The sequence below is a fragment of the Schistocerca nitens genome, chromosome 6, assembly GCF_023898315.1.
Source record: "Schistocerca nitens isolate TAMUIC-IGC-003100 chromosome 6, iqSchNite1.1, whole genome shotgun sequence".
Taxonomy (NCBI): Eukaryota; Metazoa; Arthropoda; class Insecta; order Orthoptera; family Acrididae; genus Schistocerca; species Schistocerca nitens.
The window spans coordinates 644,629,818-644,648,671 of record NC_064619.1 but is presented as its reverse complement, the minus strand read 5'-3'; the positions used below and the strand labels follow the sequence as shown (position 1 = coordinate 644,648,671).

Here is an 18,854-nt window from a genome sequence, read left to right as displayed (position 1 = left end):
TCACAGTGTTCATATTTTCTTTTGTTTATAAATGATTTATCCGTTCCTTTATTTATGACAACCGCCAATCTTTAGTATGATAGATTTCGTAATATACAACGTGAGCTAATGTCTAATGTTGCAGACTACTGTCGCTGTTGGCCACGGGATCGATTTCACGTAACCACATACAGTAAATTTAGAACTTAACATATGTCATGTTGAAGGGAGATGCAATATTTTACTCTATACACTGTGTACAGTACGGTCAATGTTTATCGACGATTTAATATTGTGTGTCGGAGCAGGACTCGAATCTAGGACCACCTGCTTCTCGCAAACAGTGTGCTACCATTTTTTTCCATTTTTTGGTTTTCGGTTCTTTCCGCTTTGAAGAGAAACTAGAGTGCTGTTTGTAAATTCCGTATTGACTCATAACTTTGCTTTGTAGGAAAAGTACTAATAGTACAGTGTTGTCTGTTCAGTAGGACACACAAGGCATTAAGTCGTGTAATTTATCAGGTAATGGATGGAAGCGTATATATCTGTTAGGGCTGTTGATAAAATATCGATATTTCTACACATTATTTTTTGTAAACGGTATCATATATCGGCAATATTTTTCGCCGCTATATAGATGCAGAGATGGTAATATCGAGTGTCGATATTTTTATTTTATATTATATTTTTTCGCAATTTTCCATACATATTTGAAGTTGTTCTTTTGAAATTGTAGAAGAACATAATTTTACGTTCACTGTGTGAAGGAGTTTTACTACTTTTTGAGCTTCATCACGTCCAATCTTTTTGACTGTGTGAAACGAGTATAGAGGGCACGAAAAAGAAGTCCGATTGCCCTTTGGGGGGGGGGGGGGGTGAATACAATAACAAGATATCCGATGTGGAGAAACAGCACACCAGCTGCGTTAAAAACCAATTGTTAACGCAACTAGTGTGCTATTTCTTCACATCAGCAGTCTTCAGAAACACTTGCTGAAACTGATGAAAAAAAAAATTTAAATGACAAGATTCGTCTTTGGAGTGGGGGGGAGACTTCTGAGGGGAAATTGTGACGTAATCGGCGCTCGGCGCTACCAATAGAAACTGCAAAGTTTAACTTCACCACGCAATTTTGACACTACGACTGGTAGGTCGCTGGCGTTTGCAAAAATGAAAAAAAGCAGGGGAGTAGACATGAAGTGTTCCAGACAAATCCGATATGTGACGAAACCGAACCACAGTCTAATATATCGAAGGACCCATCGGACACGTTTTGCTGTTACACTTACTTGCAGTTACCATTATTAGCAAAGCGTTTATAGTAAAGCTTTAACGTGTATCGTTTTCCTTTCAATTCTTGTTCGCTAGCTTGTTGATGTATAGAATATCCATCAATAAACCAATACTTATATAATACACCTGTAAAACTGGTAGTATATTAACAATGTGCAGCCGATTTATTATTTTTTTTTTTGTCAGTACGTCGATTTTTTCAGTCGATATACTGATAATTTTTTCGATATATTGAGGGTAAAACATTTTATAATTACAGTCCATAGTCTTGTTATATGTTTTTAGGTGCGCACGGGTTCCTTTGGTTGCTTGACGTTGGAGAGCATGACTGCAACAGTGATGGGGGAGTATTAAAAAGAGTGGAGTATGCGACGTTGACCTGACAGAAGTGTGGTATTCCACACGACACAATTAGACAGAGCGCCAATCAGAGTAGCGTGGTAAGTGCTGTGGCGTGGCACAATGCTTGCTTCTACCTTGCAACTCCAGATGGAATATACACAGTCTAATGGGGCAGCGGACTGACGTGACCTAAGTGCCAGTGAGTCGTATGGGACATCACGCCAAAGCTACATGAATGCGGCACACTCCACGTCTGTAATATATGTATAGTGACAGTTTACTAACGTTGCTGTTTATGTTATACGATTGTATCTGTACCCAGGAAAATTAGACGTGATCCTGAGTTCAAATTTAATTTTTGTTGGTTCAAATGATTCAAATGGCTCTGAGCACTATGGGACTTAACTGCTGAGGTCATCAGTCCCCTAGAACTTAGAACTACTTAAACCTAACTAACCTAAGGACATCACACACATCCATGCCCGAGGCAGGATTCGAACCTGCGACACTAGCAGTCGCGCAGTTCCCGATCGTAGCGCCTAGAACCGCTCGGCCACTTCGGCCGGCTTTTGTTGATCTTGTGGAGAAAAATCCATCTATTTACAATAACGGAAATGCTGAATACAGTAACAAAAACGCTAAACATAAAGCGTGGGAAAGTATTACGAATTAGACTTCACAGACGGAAAAAATAAATAAAATTTATTCAATCTTTAGTGGATGCAGTGAAGATGAAGAACTAAAATAAAGTGGTTTTCCATAAAACATGTCTGCATATCTTTTTACTGATTTGCTGTCTCTAATTTAATGTCAAAAAAAAAGGTTCTAGGTCCTCTCTGTGGCTGACATTGTCGCTCAGTCAGACGCAGCCGCCTGTCCTGTTTCAGAGGAAAATTCGGGCAGCCACAGAGGGTGGGATTATTGGTGGTTGGTAGCGCCAATGTTAGGCGCGTTATGGGGTGCTTTAGCGACATAGCTGAAATGAAGGGGAAGAAAGCGATTGTGCGCTCCGTGTGCATACCGGGTGGAGTCATTCCAGACGTGGAACGGGTCCTTCCGGATGCCATGAATAGCACAGGGTGTAGCCAACTGCGTAGTGGCTCACGTCGGTACCAATGGTGAGTGTCGCTTTGGTTCGCGAGAGATTCTCTCTGGTTTCGAAAGGCTAACAGAAGAGGTAAAGGCTGCCAGTCTTGTTTGCGAGATGAAAGCAGAGCTCATCATTTGCAGCATAGTCGACAGGACCGATAGCGCCCCTCTGGTTGGAGTGGGGGATCTGAATCAAAGGCTCAGACGGTTCTCCGACCGTGTAGACTGCAGATTCCTCGACTTGCGCCGTAGGGTGGTTGGGTCTCGGGTTCCGTTGAATAGGTCAGGAGTCCACTACACGCAGGACTCGGCTACACGGGTGGCAGGGGCTGTGTGGCGTGGATGGGTGGCTTTTTAGGCCAGAGAGTCTCGGGAAAACACAAAAAGGGGTTCAGTCTCAAACACAGGAATGTATATCTAGACACCGAGGGTATAACAGTTCGAAATTTTCGTAGCTGTGTTGGGGTAGTACCAGAGCTCCAAGCGCTAATAGAAAGCACTGATGCTCAAATCGTTATAGGCACTGAAAGCTGGCTAAAGACGGTGATAAGTTCAGCCGAAATTTTTCGGAAGAACCTAACGATGTTCCGAAAGGATGGGTTAAACACGGTTGGCGGTGGCGTGTTTGTTGCTGTTGGAAGTATTTTCTTTTGTCGCGAAATTGAAGTAGATTGTTCCTGTGAGTTAGTATGGGGAGAGGTCATTCTTGGCAACCGGAATAAAATAATAATTTGGTCCTTTTACCGACCTTCCAATTGAGATGATGCAAATGCTGAAAGGTTCACAGAAAACTTAAGTCTAATTTAAAACACTTACCCGATTCATACAATTATAGATGGTGGTGACTTTAATTTACCCTTTACATGTAGGCAAAAGTGCATGTTTAAATCTAGAGGTACGCGTAAAACATCATCTGAAATTGTGCTAAATGCATTCTCTGAAAATTATATCCAGCAGTCAGTTCATGAGCCCGCGCGAATAGTAAACGGTTGCGAAAACACACTTGAACTCTTCGCAGCAAATAATTATGAGCTAATAAGAAGCATCAAAACGGATACACTGCATTGTCATAGCGAGAAAGAATATTGTAAACCCCAAATCCTCCAACAGTAAACGAAAATTATACCTATTCAAGAAAGCAGATAAAAATTCAATTGAAGCCTTCCTGAGAGACAATCTCCACTTCACCCAATGAACAATGTTAGTGTAGACAAGATGTGGCTTAAATTCAAAGAAATAGTGTCAGCAGCAATTAAGAGATTTATGCCAAGTAAATTAACAAACGACGGAGCTGATTCTCCTTGGTACAGAAAACGGGTCAGAACACTGCTGCAGAAAGAACAAAAAAGGCATACAAAGTTTAAATGGACGCAAAATCTCCAAGACTGGCGATCTTTTACAGAAGCTCGAAATTTAGCGGGGACTTCAATGCAATAGTTTTACAACGAAACTATGTCTCGAAACCTGACAGAAAATCCAAAGAGATTCTGGTCGTATGTGAAGTATGCTATGCTAGCGGCACGACACAGTGAATACCTTCTCTGCGCGATAGCAATCGAAGTACTACCGACGACAGTGCTGCCAAAGCAGAGTTACTAAACACAGCCTTCCGAAATTCCTTCACCAAAGAAGACTAAGTAAATATTCCAGAATTCGAATCAAGAACAGATGCCAACGTGAGTAACGTAGAAGTAGATATCCTCGGAGTAAATCACTTAACAAAAGAAAGTCTTCCGGTCCAGACTGTATATTAGTTGGGTTCCTCTCAGATATGCTGATACAATAGCTCCATACTTAACAACCATATACAACCGTACGGTCGACGAAAGATACATAACCAAAGACTGGAAATTTGCACAGGTCACACCAATATTCAAAAAAGTTAGTAATTCACTAAATTACAGGCCCACATCATTAACATCGATATGTAGCAGGATTTTGGAATATAACCGTATATTGTTTTCGAACATCACGAATTATCTCGAAGAGAACGGTCTATTGACACACAGTCAACAAGGATTTAGAAAACGTCGTTCTTGTGAAACACAACTAGCTGTTTACTCACATGAAGTGTTGAGTGCTATTAATAAGGGATTTCTAATTGATTCTGTATTTCTAAAAGGCTTTTGACATTGTACCACACAAGCGGCTTGTAGTGAAATTGTGTGCTTATGGAATATCGTCTCAGTTATGTGACTGGATTCGTGATTTTTTGTCAGAGAGGTCACAGTTCGTTGTAACTGACGGAAAGTCATACAGTAAAACAGAAGCGATTTCTCGCGTTCCCCAAGGTATTTTTATAGGCCCTTTGCTGTTCCTTATCTAAATAAACAATTTAGGACACAATCTGAGCAGCCGTCTTTGGTTGTTTGCAGATGATGCTGACGATTGTGGACTAGTAAAGTCATCAGAAGATCAAAACAAATTGCAAAACGATTTGTTGTTGTTGTTATTGTGGTCTTGAGTCCTGAGACTGGTTTGATGCAGCTCTCCATGCTACCCTATCCTGTGCAAGTTTCTTCATCTTCCAGTACCTACTGCAACCTACATCCTTCTGAATCTGCTTAGTGTATTCATCTCTTGGTCTCCCTCTACGATTTTTACTCTCCAAGCTGCCCTCCAATGCTAAATTTGTGATCCCTTGATGCCTCAGAACATGTCCTACCAACCGGTCCCTTCTTCTCGTCAAGTTGTGCCACAAACTCCTCTTCTCCCCAATTCTATTCAATACCTCCTCATTAGTTATGTGATCTACCCATCTAATCTTCAGCATTCTTCTGTAGCATCACGTTTCAAAAGCTTCTATTCTCTTCCTGTCCAAGCTATTTATCGTCCATGTTTCACTTCCATACATGGCTACACTCCATACAAATACTTTCAGAAACGACTTCCTGACACTTAAATCTATACTCGATGTTAACAAATTTCTCTTCTTCAGAAACGCTTTCCTTGACATTGCCAGTCTACATTTTATATCTTCTCTACTTCGACCATCATCAGGTATTTTGCTCCCCAAATAGCAAAACTTCTTTACTACTTTAAGTGTCTCATTTCCTAATCTAATTCCCTAAGCATCACCCGACTTAATTCGACTACATTCCATTATCCTCGTTTTGCTTTTGTTGATGTTCATCTTATATCCTCCTTTCAAGACACTGTCCATTCCGTTCAACTGCTCTTCCAAGTCCTTTGCTGTCTCTGACAGAATTACAATGTCATCGGCGAGCCTCAAAGTTTTTATTTCTTCTCCATGGACTTTAATACCCACTCCGAATTTTTCTTTTGTTTCCATTACTGCTTGCTCAATATACAGATTGAATAACATTGGGGAGAGGCTACAACACTGTCTCACTACCTTCCCAACCACTGCTTCCCTTTCATGCCCCTCGACTCTTATAACTGCCATCTGCATTCTGTACAAATTGTAAATAGCCTTTCGTTCCCTGTATTTTACCCCTGCCACCTTTAGAATTTGAAAGAGAGTATTGCAGTCAACATTGTCAAAAGCTTTCTCTAAGTCTACAAATGCTAGAAACGTAGGTTTGCCTGTCCTTAATCTTTCTTCTAAGATAAGTCGTAAGGTCAGTATTGCCTCACGTGTTCCAATATTTCTACGGAATCCAAACTGATCTTCCCCGAGGTCGGCTTCTACCAGTTTTTCCATTCGTCTGTAAAGAATTCGCGTTAGTATTTTGCAGCTGTGACGTATTGAACTGATAGTTCGGTAATTTTCACATCTGTCAACACCTGCTTTCTTTGGGATTGGAATTAGAAAAGATATTTGTATGGTGCACAAATTGGCAGTTGACCCTCAATAACGAAAAGTGTGAGGTCACCCACAGGAGTGCTAAAAGTAATCCGTTAAACTTCCGTTACACGATAAATCACTCACATTTAAAGGCCGTAAATTCAGCTAAATACCTAGGAATTACAATAACGAACAATTTAAATTGAAAAGAACACATAGGAAATGTTTTGGGGAATGCGAACCAAAGATTGCGTTTTGTGGCAGGGCACTTAGGAAATGTAACATGTCTACTAAGGAGACTGCCTACACTACGCTTGTCCGTCCTCTTTTTGAATACTGCTGAGCGATGTGGGATCCTTACCAAATAGGATTGACGGAGTACATCGAGAAAGTTCAAAGAAGGGCAGCATGTTTTGCATTATCGCGAAATAGGGGAAAGAGTGTGAATGAAATGATCAGGATTTGGGGTGGACATTATTAGAACAAAGGCGTTTCTCGTTGCGGCGGAATCTTCTCACGAAATTTCAATCACCAACTTTCTTCTCCGAATGCGAAAATATTTTGTTGAGGCCACCCTACATCATACTCAAATAAAGGAAATCAGCGCTCGCACGGAAGGATATAGGTGTTCGTTTTTTCCGCACACTATACGAGATTGGAATAACAGAGGTTTAGTGTGAAGGTGGTTCGATGAACCCTCTGCCAGGCACATAAATGTGATTTGCAGAGTATCCACGTAGATGTAGATGTAGATCCTTTTGGGATGTTGCTATAAACATAGTCTGCTCTAGAAAGACAATGCCCCACTTGGGCTAAGAAAGAAACTACAAAGCATATTACTCAACTTCCTAGCGTTATTTGTAAGTCGGTGTTTGTTTTCTTACTTTTGATGTGAGTTCTGTTGAGTTCTGTTGGCCTACATTGTGCGGCACAGATCACTTAAAATATACGCCCTCATAAACCCGTATAAAGTTATGAAAGCCGGCCGGGGTGGCCGAGTGGTTCTAGGCGCTACAGTCTGGAACAGCGCGACTGCTACGGCCGCAGGTTCGAATCCTGCCTAGGGCATGGATGTGTGTGATGTCCTTAGGTTAATTAGGTTTAAGTAGTTCTAAGTTCTAGGGGATTGATGACCTCTGAAGTTAAGTCCCATAGTGCTCAGAGCCATTTGAAAGTTATGAAACAAACAACTTGAGCAATCACATTGATTTCATCAGTTTCACAATTTATTGAAGTATCGGACACCCACCTTTTGGAAACTAAGAAAATGCCAGTGTTTTTTCCCTGGATAAACATTAATTTAATATAGGCCTTTCAACAGTTAATAGTCTACGAGGACATGGTCTTGTTATAGTTTTGCGAGACGAAAAGCATTATCAAAACCATAACAAACCTGCAGTCTTCTTCTGGCGAAGGCTTAGGTTCCGGAAACGGGAGTGGGCCTCCAAACAATGAATGCTGAAACAACTTTCTGTAAACATTTTCCTAACACAGTTGTGATCATACTCCCCAACGTCAACCGACGCAAATAATCCATTTGCATCTAAGAAGAGCTAACAAGACCATGGACTGGAACTGTAAACTGTTGTTCCAGACTTAGCAGGAGATTTAATCCTGACGTGCTTTCTGTTGAAGCTACAAAAAAGAAAAAAGCGTATATGGAATATAAATTTTTAATTGTTAGGAATTAGTTTCTGAAAGTAATTGGCTGGAGTGAAGCCTCATATAAAAGTGGTCGCAAATAGTAAAAACGAATGTATAACAGAAGCTTTTGGAATGTGGTGTTACAAAAAATCCTGAAGATTAATTTGGTTGATATTGTAGCTATTGAAGAGGTAATGCATCGAACTGGGGAGAAATAAACTTTATGGCACAACTTGACTAAAAGAAGGGATAGGTTGATAGGACAATAGAAAGTTAATTTGTTGAGGGACACAAGTATTGTAGAGATTGCCCGAAGCAAGAGTACTGTAAACAGATTCAGGAGGATGTAAGTTGCAATAGTTAGGTAGAGATAAAGAGGATTGCACAGGATAGACTAGCATGTAGAGCTGCATAAAATCAGTCTTAAATCTGGAGACCACGAAAAAAAATTGCCTAACAAGTAACGTGCTGGTGAAACGTTTTCAATTGGTGAAATGCGGTGCCGAACTGGCCGAAGATAATGTCCCAGATTTGTTCCCTTGAGTTTCAGACAGTCGAATTTGCTGGCCAAGGCACGAACTTGAGCTCACCACCAGGATATCTTCTACCCAACGGGATGTATTCTGGGCTTATGAGACAGACAGTAATCCTGCTTAAACAGCTATCCATCGGACAAGACATCAAGCATGGAGGGATGCACGTTGTGCGTAATGGTGTTCACGGAGTTTAGGGCTGTCATGTTGTCTTCGATTCCTACCACACGTCGCATGGAAGCACAGGTGAATGTCACTCGTATCATGTAGCTCTTCCACTGCCTTGCATCCGCGACGCGATGCAATTTTCCAATAGCCGTTCACATGGCTGATGGTGGATACAGACACAACCATCGACCTGGTGTTAACAAGAAACGTTTCGATTGATCAACGGGGCAAATGTTGATGATTTCGTGTCTAGTGGAATTATGTCGTTGGATCAACAGGGGAAGATGTAAGGGTCGTCTGCTGCGGAATCTAATTTTCAACCATGTGTGGTGAACGATGTGCTCCAAAATTGTTTTGCCTGCACCAGGACTGTACTGTGTCGTCAGACCTGCCACAGACCGCCGCTTACTCTTTACAGAATGGGCAGGTTTACGACTCCACATGCTATGATGAGCTTGGGCGTCCAACACCCTGTCGCCCTCTCGTGGCTTCACCATCCTACAACTTTCCAACGATCCCCACGATAGTTGTTTGCGAAGAGCTTCGTCGTTTCCCAAACGCTCGTTCCCAGAGGACAGAACAAAACCATCATCCCTTTATGAAAGTCAGCAGATTTCCCCATTTGATTCTACATTCACCAATACGCCGCCAACATACTTTCCTGATCCTGTGACTTGCCCGAGGCCGGCCGTGGTGGCCGATCGGTTCTAGGCGCTTCAGTCTGGAGCCGCGTGACCGCTCCGGTCGCAGGTTCGAATCCTGCCTCGGGCATGGATGTGAGTGATGTCCTTAGGTTAGTTACGTTTGAAAAGTTCTAAGTTCTAGGGGACTGATGACCTCAGCAGTTAAGTCCCATAGTGCTCAGAGTCATTTGAACCAACATGCCCGAGACGTACCAGGGGGCATTAAGTCTTGCGATGGGTAGTGTCATAATTTTCGGCTCATCGGTGTACGTTTAGGATAAAAAGCATCGAAAGTCACCATCCGAAGACCTCCTTAGACGACGTAGGATACGTACGCATTACTCTATGAATAGACGCTGGGTTAGCTACAGTGGGCGAACAGTACAGTCAAACAATGTGCCTAACCAGTATTTTAACTGCTGCTCGACATTTAGCGCCCGAAGTAACGTAGAACACCGGAGCGTGCGTTGTTGTTATCTCCGTCGCTCTCTCTCTCGGCCGTCGACATGTAACTGATGCGTCACCCAGGCTTGTCCTTCAGTTAGTCTTATCTGGATAACTAGAACGCAAGATTTCCTGTTAGCTCAGAGTACCAAAGTATACGTGCCAAATGAACATCAGGTCCTGTAGATCACGGAGCATGTTTCTCACGCGAAGACGAATTGTTTGGCCGCTAGCGACAGCCGGGATTTCCGGCGCCTCTTACGAAACCGGCTGCGGTGAACACCCGTAAATGTCACGCGCCGCTTCCGCTGCTGAAACAGGCGTGCCAAGTAGCTTCGTGCGGCACGCGACTCATTAACTTGCTGTCAAGTTGTAACGCGATCCTTGAGTGCTAGCTATTCGTTATCCTAAGAGTTGCCACCATTTCTAAAATTCACAGAAATTCTGAGCCTGTGGCATTTTAATGTGAAGGTCTGCCTGCTGCAGAGGTAGGCGATCGCTAATAGCCAAGGAAAGAAATTACATCAGTTATTGGCAGTCGTCATTCTTCCGTATACAGAATTTAACACTCAACAACGTTGCAAATGAATAAAAGAAAGATAGGAAGAATCGTTACTATATTCATACAGGCACTTATAATCTTTACATTAGCGTGTACGTCGCAAGATTAAGTCCAACACCGAAAAGAGCCAGAGATACTAGATGCAAATGTAAGATTACGACCTGCCACTGACTACAGTATGAAGTACTGTCCTAATTAGTACAAATGTACAGCTAAGACAAAAAAAAGACACAACACGAAGGAATTATCAAAATGGGACGGAAATCGGTAGGTGTGATGTACATATCTACATCTACATATATACTCCGCTAGCCATCATGCGGTGTGTGGCGGAGGGCACAATTCGCGCCAAAGTCATATTTCCCCCCCTCTGTTCCACTCGCGGATCGTGCGAGGGAAAAACGACTGTCTGAACGCCTCAGTACGAGCTCTTATTTCCCTTATCTTTGAATGATGACCATTACACGATTTGAAAGTTGGTGGTAATAATATATGCTCTACATCCTCGGTGCAGATTGGATTTCGGAATTTACTGAGCAGCCCCTTCTGTTTAGCGCGTCGTCTATCTGCAAGTGTGTCCCACTTCAAATTTTCTATGAGATTTGTAATGCGCTCGCGATGGCTAAATGTACCAGTCACGAATCTTGCCGCTCTTATTTGGACCTTCTCAATTTCTTGAATCAGACCCAACTGGTAAGGGTCCCATACAGACGAACAATACTCTAAGACTGGACGAACTAACGTATTGTAAGCTATTTCCTTTGTTGAAGGACTGCATCGCTTCAGGATTCTACCAATAAACCGCAATCTAAAGTTCGCCTTACCCGTTACTTGTGTAATCTGGTCATTCCATTTGAGATCATTTCGAATAGTCACACCCAGATGTTACCGCTTCCAAAGACTGATCATTTATTTTGTACTCCTACATTAATGGGGATTTTCGTCTTGTTATACGCAGTAGGTTACACTTACTAATATTGAGAGATAACTGCCAGTCATTACACCACGCATTTATTTTCTGCAAATCCTCATTGATTTGTTCACAACTTTCGTGTGATACTACTTTCCTGTAGACTACAGCATCATCGGCAAACAGTCTACGGCCGCTGTCAATACCATCAACCAGATCGTTTATGTAAATCATAAAAAGCAGACGACCTATTACGCTGCCCTTCGGCACACCTGAAGTTACTCTTGTTTCTGTTGAAGTTATCCCGTTCAGGACGACATATTGCTCCCTGTCTGTTAGAAAACTTTCTATCCAATCGCAATGTCATTGGATAGACCGTAAGCGCGCACTTTTTGTAGCAAGCGACAGTGCGGAACTGAGTCGAACGCCTTTCGAAAGTTGAGAAATATGGTATCAGCCTGGGAGCCGGTATCTAGAGCCTGTTGTATATCATGCACAAAGAGAGCCAGCTGTGTCTCGCATGACCGTTGTTTCCCAAAACCGCACTGGTTTCTGCAGATGAGCTTCTCAGAGTCTAGAAAGGTCATTATGTCTGAACACAAAATATGTTCCATGATTCTACAACAAATCGATGTCAGTGAAATTGGCCGGTAATTATGTGCATCCGATTTTATACCTTTTTTATAGATTGCTATGACCTGGGTCTTCTTCCAGAGAAACAAATGATTATAATAAAATTAAGTGGATGATTGATTCAAAGGAAAGAGCTTCACAAACTGAGGAAGTGAATAACGCTTCGGTCCACCTCTGGCTCTTATTCATGCATTTAGTCGACTTGGCAATGATTGACGAAGTTGTCTGATGTCCTCCTACGGGATATCGTGCCAAATTCTATCGAAGTGGCGTGTTAGATTGTCAAAATCTGGAGCTGGTTGGAGGGCCCTGCCCATAATGCTCCATACCTTCTTAATTGGGGAGAGATCCGACGCCCTTGCTGGCCAGGATTTGGCAAGCACGAAGACAAGAAGTATATTCTCTCGCCGTGTGGGGGCGGGCGTTATCTTGCTGGAATGTAAGCCTAGGATTGCTCGCCACGATAGGCAACAAAATGGGCCGTAGAATATCACTGACCTACCGCTGTGCTGTAAGAATGCTGCGGAAAACAGCCAGAGGCCTTCTTCTATGAAATGAAATGCCACTGCAGACCATCACTCCTGGCTGTCGTGCCGTACGGCGGGCGACAGTAAGGATGGTGTCCCACCACTTTCCGGGGCGTCAACAGTCTTCAGTCCTGCTTCGAACTGAGCCCCTGATGATCGATTTCCTGCAGTAAAGCACAATGGAGAGCGAAAGAAACTAATATAGGCATGCGTATTCAAATACAGAGACATGTAAAGGCAGAATGTGGCGCTGCGGTTGGCAACGCCTATTATAGGACAACAAGTGTGTGGCGCTGCCATAATGGCGGGTTATCAAGTTTTAAGTGAGTTTGAACGTGGTGTTACAAGCCATGGGGCACAGCATCTCCGAGGCAGCGATGAATTGGGGATCTTCCCGTACGACCATTTCACGAGTGTGTCGTGGATATCAGGAATCCGGCAAAACATCAAATCTCCGACATTGCTGCGGCCGGAAAAAGGTCCTGTAAGAACGGGACCAACAACGACCGACGAGAATCCTTCAACGTGACAGGAGTGCAGCCCTTCTGCAAATCGCTGCAGATTTCAATGCTGGGCCATCAACAAGTGTCAGCGTGCGAACCATTCAACAAAACATCATCGATATGGGCTTTCGTAGTCGAAGGCCCAGTCGTGTACCTTTGCTGACTGCACGACACAAAGCTTTACGCCTCGCCTGGGCCCGTCAACACCGACATTGGACTACTGATGACTGGAAAGATGTTGCTTTGTCAGACGAGTCTCGTTTCAAATTCTATCGAGCGGATGGACGTGTACGGGTGTGGAGACAACCTCATGAATCCATGGACTCTGCGTCTGGAACCACGCGACCGCTACGGTCGCAGGTTCGAATCCTGCTTAGGGCATGGATGTGTGTGATGTTCTTAAGATTAGGTAGGTTTAAGTAGTTCTAAGTTCTAGGGAACTCATGATCTCAGATGTTAAGTCCCATAGTGCTCAGAGCCATTTGACCCATGGACCCTGCATGTCAGCAGGGGACTGTTCAAGCTGGTGGAGGCTCTGTAATGGTGTGGGGAGTTGGAGTGATATGGGGTCCCTGACACGTCTAGATATTATTCTGACAGGTGACACATACGTAAGCATCCTGTCTGATCACTTGCATCCATTCATGTCTATTGTGCATTCCGACGCACTTGGGGAATTCCAGCAGGACAATACGACGCCCCACACGTCCAGAATTTCTGCAGAGTGGCTCCAGGAAGATTCTTCTGAGTTTAAACACTTCCGCTGGCCACCAAACTCCCCAGACATGAACATTATTGAGCACATCTGCGATGCCACGCAACGTGCTGTTCAGAACAGATCTTCATCCCCTCGTACTCTTGCGGATTTATGGACAACCCTGCAGGATTGACGGCATCAATTCCCTCCAGCACTGCTTCAAACATTAGTTGAGTCGATGCCACGTCATGTTGCGGCACTTCTGCCTGCTCGCGGGGGACCTACACAATATCAGGCACGTGTACCAGTTTCTTGGGCTCATCAGTGTAAATGCTGCACATCCGACGGCTGCTAAATCCTCTTTATAACAATAACCATGGCAAGTTGTCAGAGTCAACTGAGTTTCCAAATGTCCGAATTGCGGGACCCCTTGGTTTGGTGAAGATGAGAGGCCAATGCGTTAACGACCAACGTTCGGCAGAAGCCAGTGGCTGTCGTTCGTTGGCCTTCGTTGGCTGTGTACTCGCCTTACGGAAACGCTTATTGTAAACAGACGAGCCGTTCGGACGAGCTAGCTGACGTCAAACAGTGTTTTTTGGCAGCCGGGCAGGGCACAGCAGGGCTTCTCGGAAGCTGCGGCTGCTGTCCTCGGCGCAGCGCAGCAGTCCCCGGATGCAGCGGAGTGGGGTGAGGTGAGGTGGGGGCTGTGTCCTCAGACGAGGCGCGAAGCGACGCAATAAAAGCACGACGCCCGCCGCGGTTCGCACTGGACCCGTCTCAGAGAGCAGCCGCGTCACACCACCGCACAGATGCGCGCGTCGGCCGCCGTCCTCTTGGGCATCGCCCTGGTACTCGTCCTCGGCTCTGGCGACGCCAAGAAGCTGCAGCGCTGCGAGATCGTCAGCGCGCTCAAACGTCACGGCATTACCAGCGACCTCAGGAACTGTGAGTACAGCCTGCCACAGTCTTTACCAAATTTTTCGGTTTTGCAGCTCTCACGACCAGGACAGAAACACCCATACCTCCTTTCACACTCGATATTCCACTCGAAATGTGGTGTAAATAAATTTAAGTTTCGAAAATAAATGAATAAGATTAGTTTATTCTTGATTAACTATTGATACAAAACTTTTAATGTTACTACATCTTGAAACTTCATGACAGATTAAAACTGTGTGCCGGACCGAGACTCGAACTCGGGGCCTTTGCCTTTCGCGGGCAAGTGCCCTATCAACTAAGCTACCCAAGCACGACTCGCGCCCCGTCCTCACAGGTTTACTTCTGTCAGTACCTCGTCTCCTAGTTCTGCAAGGTTCGTAGGAGAGCTTCTGTAAACTTTGGAAGGTAGGAGACGAGGTACTGGCAGAAGTAAAGCTGTGAGGACGGGGACGGGAGTCGTGCTTGGGTAGCTCAGTTGGTAGAGCACTTGCCCGGGAAAGGCAAAGGCCCCGAGTTCAAGTCTAGGTCCCGCACGCAGTTTTAATCTGCCAGGAAGTTTCGTATCAGCGCACACTCCGCTGCAGAGTGAAAATCTAATTCTGGTTACTACATCTTATTCTTACAACAAAATCATGGGAAGGAGAAGGAGATTAATGTTTAATGTCCCATCGACAACGAGGTCATTAGAGACAGAGTACAAGCTCAGATTAGGAAAGGAAATCGGCCGTGCCCTTTCAAAAGAACCACCACGTTATTTGCCTGAAGCGATTTAGGAAAATCACAGAAAACCTGAATCAGGATGGCCGGACGCGGGTTTGAACCGTCTTCCTCCCGAATGCGAGTCCAGTGTGCTAACCACCGCGCCAGCTCGCTCGGTTCAACGGGAAGGACTAGCTTGTTTCTTCACCATCATTAATCAAATATCGGAACAAGATTGGAAACTGCGACTCGCGTCTGTTTCTTCACATTCGTTCGTTAACTATATTTCCTGTTGATGACTGCCGATGCTGATGAAACCGACATATTCAAATCTCGGAACAAGATCGGAAACTGCGACTCGCGTCTGTTTCTTCACATTCATTTGTGAAGTATATTTCATGTTGATGACTGCCAATGCTGAAAAAACCTACCTCTCATCAGGAGGGTGGTTTAAGAGCTGTCAAAACTAGTAGGGCTCTCCGGCCGCTGTGGCCGAGCGGTTCTAGGCGCTTCAGTCCGGAACCGCGCTGCTGCTACGGTCGCAGGTTCGAATCCTGCCTCGGGCATGGATGTATGTGATGTCCTTAGGTTAGTTAGGTTTAAGTAGTTCTAAGTCTAGGGGTCTGATTACCTCAGATTTAAAGTCCCATTGTGCTTAGAGCCGTTTGAATCATTTTTTTTCGTAGGGCTTTGTTACCTATTTGCGCATAATCCTGTTACACCAAGTCCCAAAACTCAAGCAGTGACGAGGAAACGAACTTCACTTTCAATGTAGGGAGTCTCTGTTGGTGCACGACATCGAATGGTTGATCATTAAAGCACACGTAAAATGCCGTGTCTTATGCGTGTATTAGTCCCGCAAGTTGTTAAGCGTATTTTCGTAGGACCAGTGTAGCAAAGTTTCTACGGAGATTTTACATTACTGCACGGTCGTACTGATAAAACTTTTGTCAAATAAGGGGTACTATATATCTTGATATTTGATCATTAAAATCTTCGTCGGAGTCTCATGCAGTTGTTGATTGCGTTGCTAAGTTGTTGAGAGATAATCGTTAACTACTGCGTCACAATTTGCAATAATCTCTGAGTCTCGAAATACTTATTAATGAATTACACTAATATTTCCACTTTCAATTTGCTGCCTCTCAGGTTAATTACTAATACAGTTATCACAACTGGCGCATACACTGTTTCTTTATTCAGGAAACAAGTAAATCAAATTATTATTTTAATGAAACCACCGCGATGCCCCTACGAACAGCGAAGAACCGTTTGAGAACCCCTCGTCTAACCTCTAAAGCTGTTTTCGTTCTCATCGATGACTAAACGTGTCATGCAAACAATGGGTTCAGTTGTGTTCCAAGTTTGCAGTTTTATTTAACTTATGTTATTATATGCGTTGCTTCGTGATTTATACAAGCGAAACTTGTAACGGTATTGAGGATTTCTTAGTCGAGAGGACCCAGTACGTTTTCTTCAATGGAGAGTCAGCGAAAGATTTAGAAGTAACCACAAGCGCGTCCTAGGCAAGTGTGTTAGAACACTTGCTGTTCATGTTATCAGTTAATGATATAGCAGACATTATTAATGATAATCTCTGACTTTTCGGACTTTTTCAAAACAGCTGCACAAATATTCAGTCTGATCTCGATAAAACTGCAAAGCTGAGCGAAGTATGGTAACTTACTTACAATTATCAGAAATGTAAACTTATGTACTTCACAATAATGTGAGGAGCGTTCAGTAAGTAATCCTACACATTTTATTCTCAAAGTAGGTTGGTTTTATTGAGGTTTACGATAGACCATGTTATTCTCCAGTCTTTTGCCTGCAAAAACCTACTTTTAACATAATCTCCATTCAATGCGACAGCCTTACGCCACCTTCTGGGAAGGTCTGTATGCCCGCATTGTGCCACTCGACTAGTGAATGTCGGGATCAACGCCTTGCAGCACCAATAACCTCGTCATTCATACACGTACTGCTTCCCGCGGAGCGCATGCTTCATTGGCCAAACAGATGGGAGTCGGAGGGTGCGAGATCCGGGCCACAGAGTGGATGAAGAACAACAGTCCAGTTTCGTGGTTGCGATGCTCTAATTTTCCGCCAAAAGAAATTCAATGACAGCTTTCTGACTGGAACGTACCACCTTCACAGGCGCCATTCTAAAGGCCATGTATAGCGCCATCCGAACTGCATAAAACTGTAGGGGATGAAGCAGAAATATTCCACGAAAGATTCAGAATTTTTTCAAGCGAAATTGGTCGACATAAAAAGGGGTTGCATTACTTACTGAACGCCTCTCGTAAACACCGTACTGTCCCACGATTACAATATCACTGAGCTACAACTGGAATTAGTGAACTCTTATAAACAGGCGTGAAACAATTTGCAGGGATCTGAAACGGAATGATCGTGTAGGCTCAGTCGTGTGTAAAGTAGGTGGTATTCTTCGTTTCCTTGGTACCGGCCACCCGATTTTCTTTCTGTGGTGTGCGTACAGTAAGACCTTCGGTACACACACCATCAGATTATTTGACTCGTCGCTCTAACGAAGTAGACGAGTGTCAGCAATATGTCTCGTGGTCTTATCGTGGCGTGTTTATCTTCTGCCGTTAGGTCAGACGATAGAAATGCCACTGGCACGCTTAGAGTAGCCGATTGACGGTGACCAACTTTAAACAGAACTTGATTAATTTTCACACACATTTATTAAAATAATAACAAGCATAAAAATTACTTAAGGGGCTCCGGAAAGGCTCAAAATCATGAAAAGTTCAATTTTTACTTTTTTGCGTTTTCTGAATCTGCAGACTATTACCTTTTAATAGATATATAATTTATTCAATTCCGAAGACTACAACTATTTTTAAATTTTTTTTGAAATGTGTTCTACATGGGCGTGACCCACTGTGGCGCTGTTAAACTGCTGTCAAATGGTGTTATTATTAACGTCCGTGTTCATCAGGTACATTTTAGTGATGTGAGATCAAGTATGTGTTGTGGCTAACCTGTGATGGTTCAATATATATCGCTGGTGTGATTGTCGATTGTTTCATGTTTATTTACTCTGTCGTTATCTCGAAAATATTCGTAATTAATTCTGTTTCTTGAGTCTCTGTTTTGTTGAAGTATAATAATGAGTAAAAGTAAAGTTATTAGAAATCCTCTGAAGGCTTTTAAGAAAAGGAGAAATGTTGGAAAGCCAAAGGTATTTAGAAGATAGGTTCTAACATGGTACGAGTGATGCTTGCTTTAGACAAGGAACGCCTTCGGACTGCAGACAGGGCTGTAAAGAGTCTAGAAATACAAGCAAGAGTAAACAGGAGGAGGAACAAGAGGAAGCTGGAGGAGGAGATTGCAGAGGATGAAGATAATCCATCCTATGGACCTGGAATGCACTAAAATGTTAATCCAATCTTTGTCGCTCGATTCCCAAAACTTTTATTTTCTCATACTAA

The 18,854-nt window shown here is 43.5% G+C and overlaps 1 protein-coding gene across 1 annotated transcript in view; it reads left to right on the top strand.

Moving 5' to 3' along the window:
* The first annotated feature begins 14,498 nt into the window (after window positions 1–14,498).
* Window positions 14,499–18,854, top strand: part of LOC126262979 (lysozyme-like) — a 28,194-nt gene continuing 23,838 nt past the window's right edge. The window contains exon 1 of the mRNA XM_049959930.1: window positions 14,499–14,700. Within this exon, the coding sequence (XP_049815887.1) occupies window positions 14,565–14,700 (136 nt within the window). The 5' untranslated portion in view covers window positions 14,499–14,564. The remainder of the gene's footprint in view (window positions 14,701–18,854) is intronic.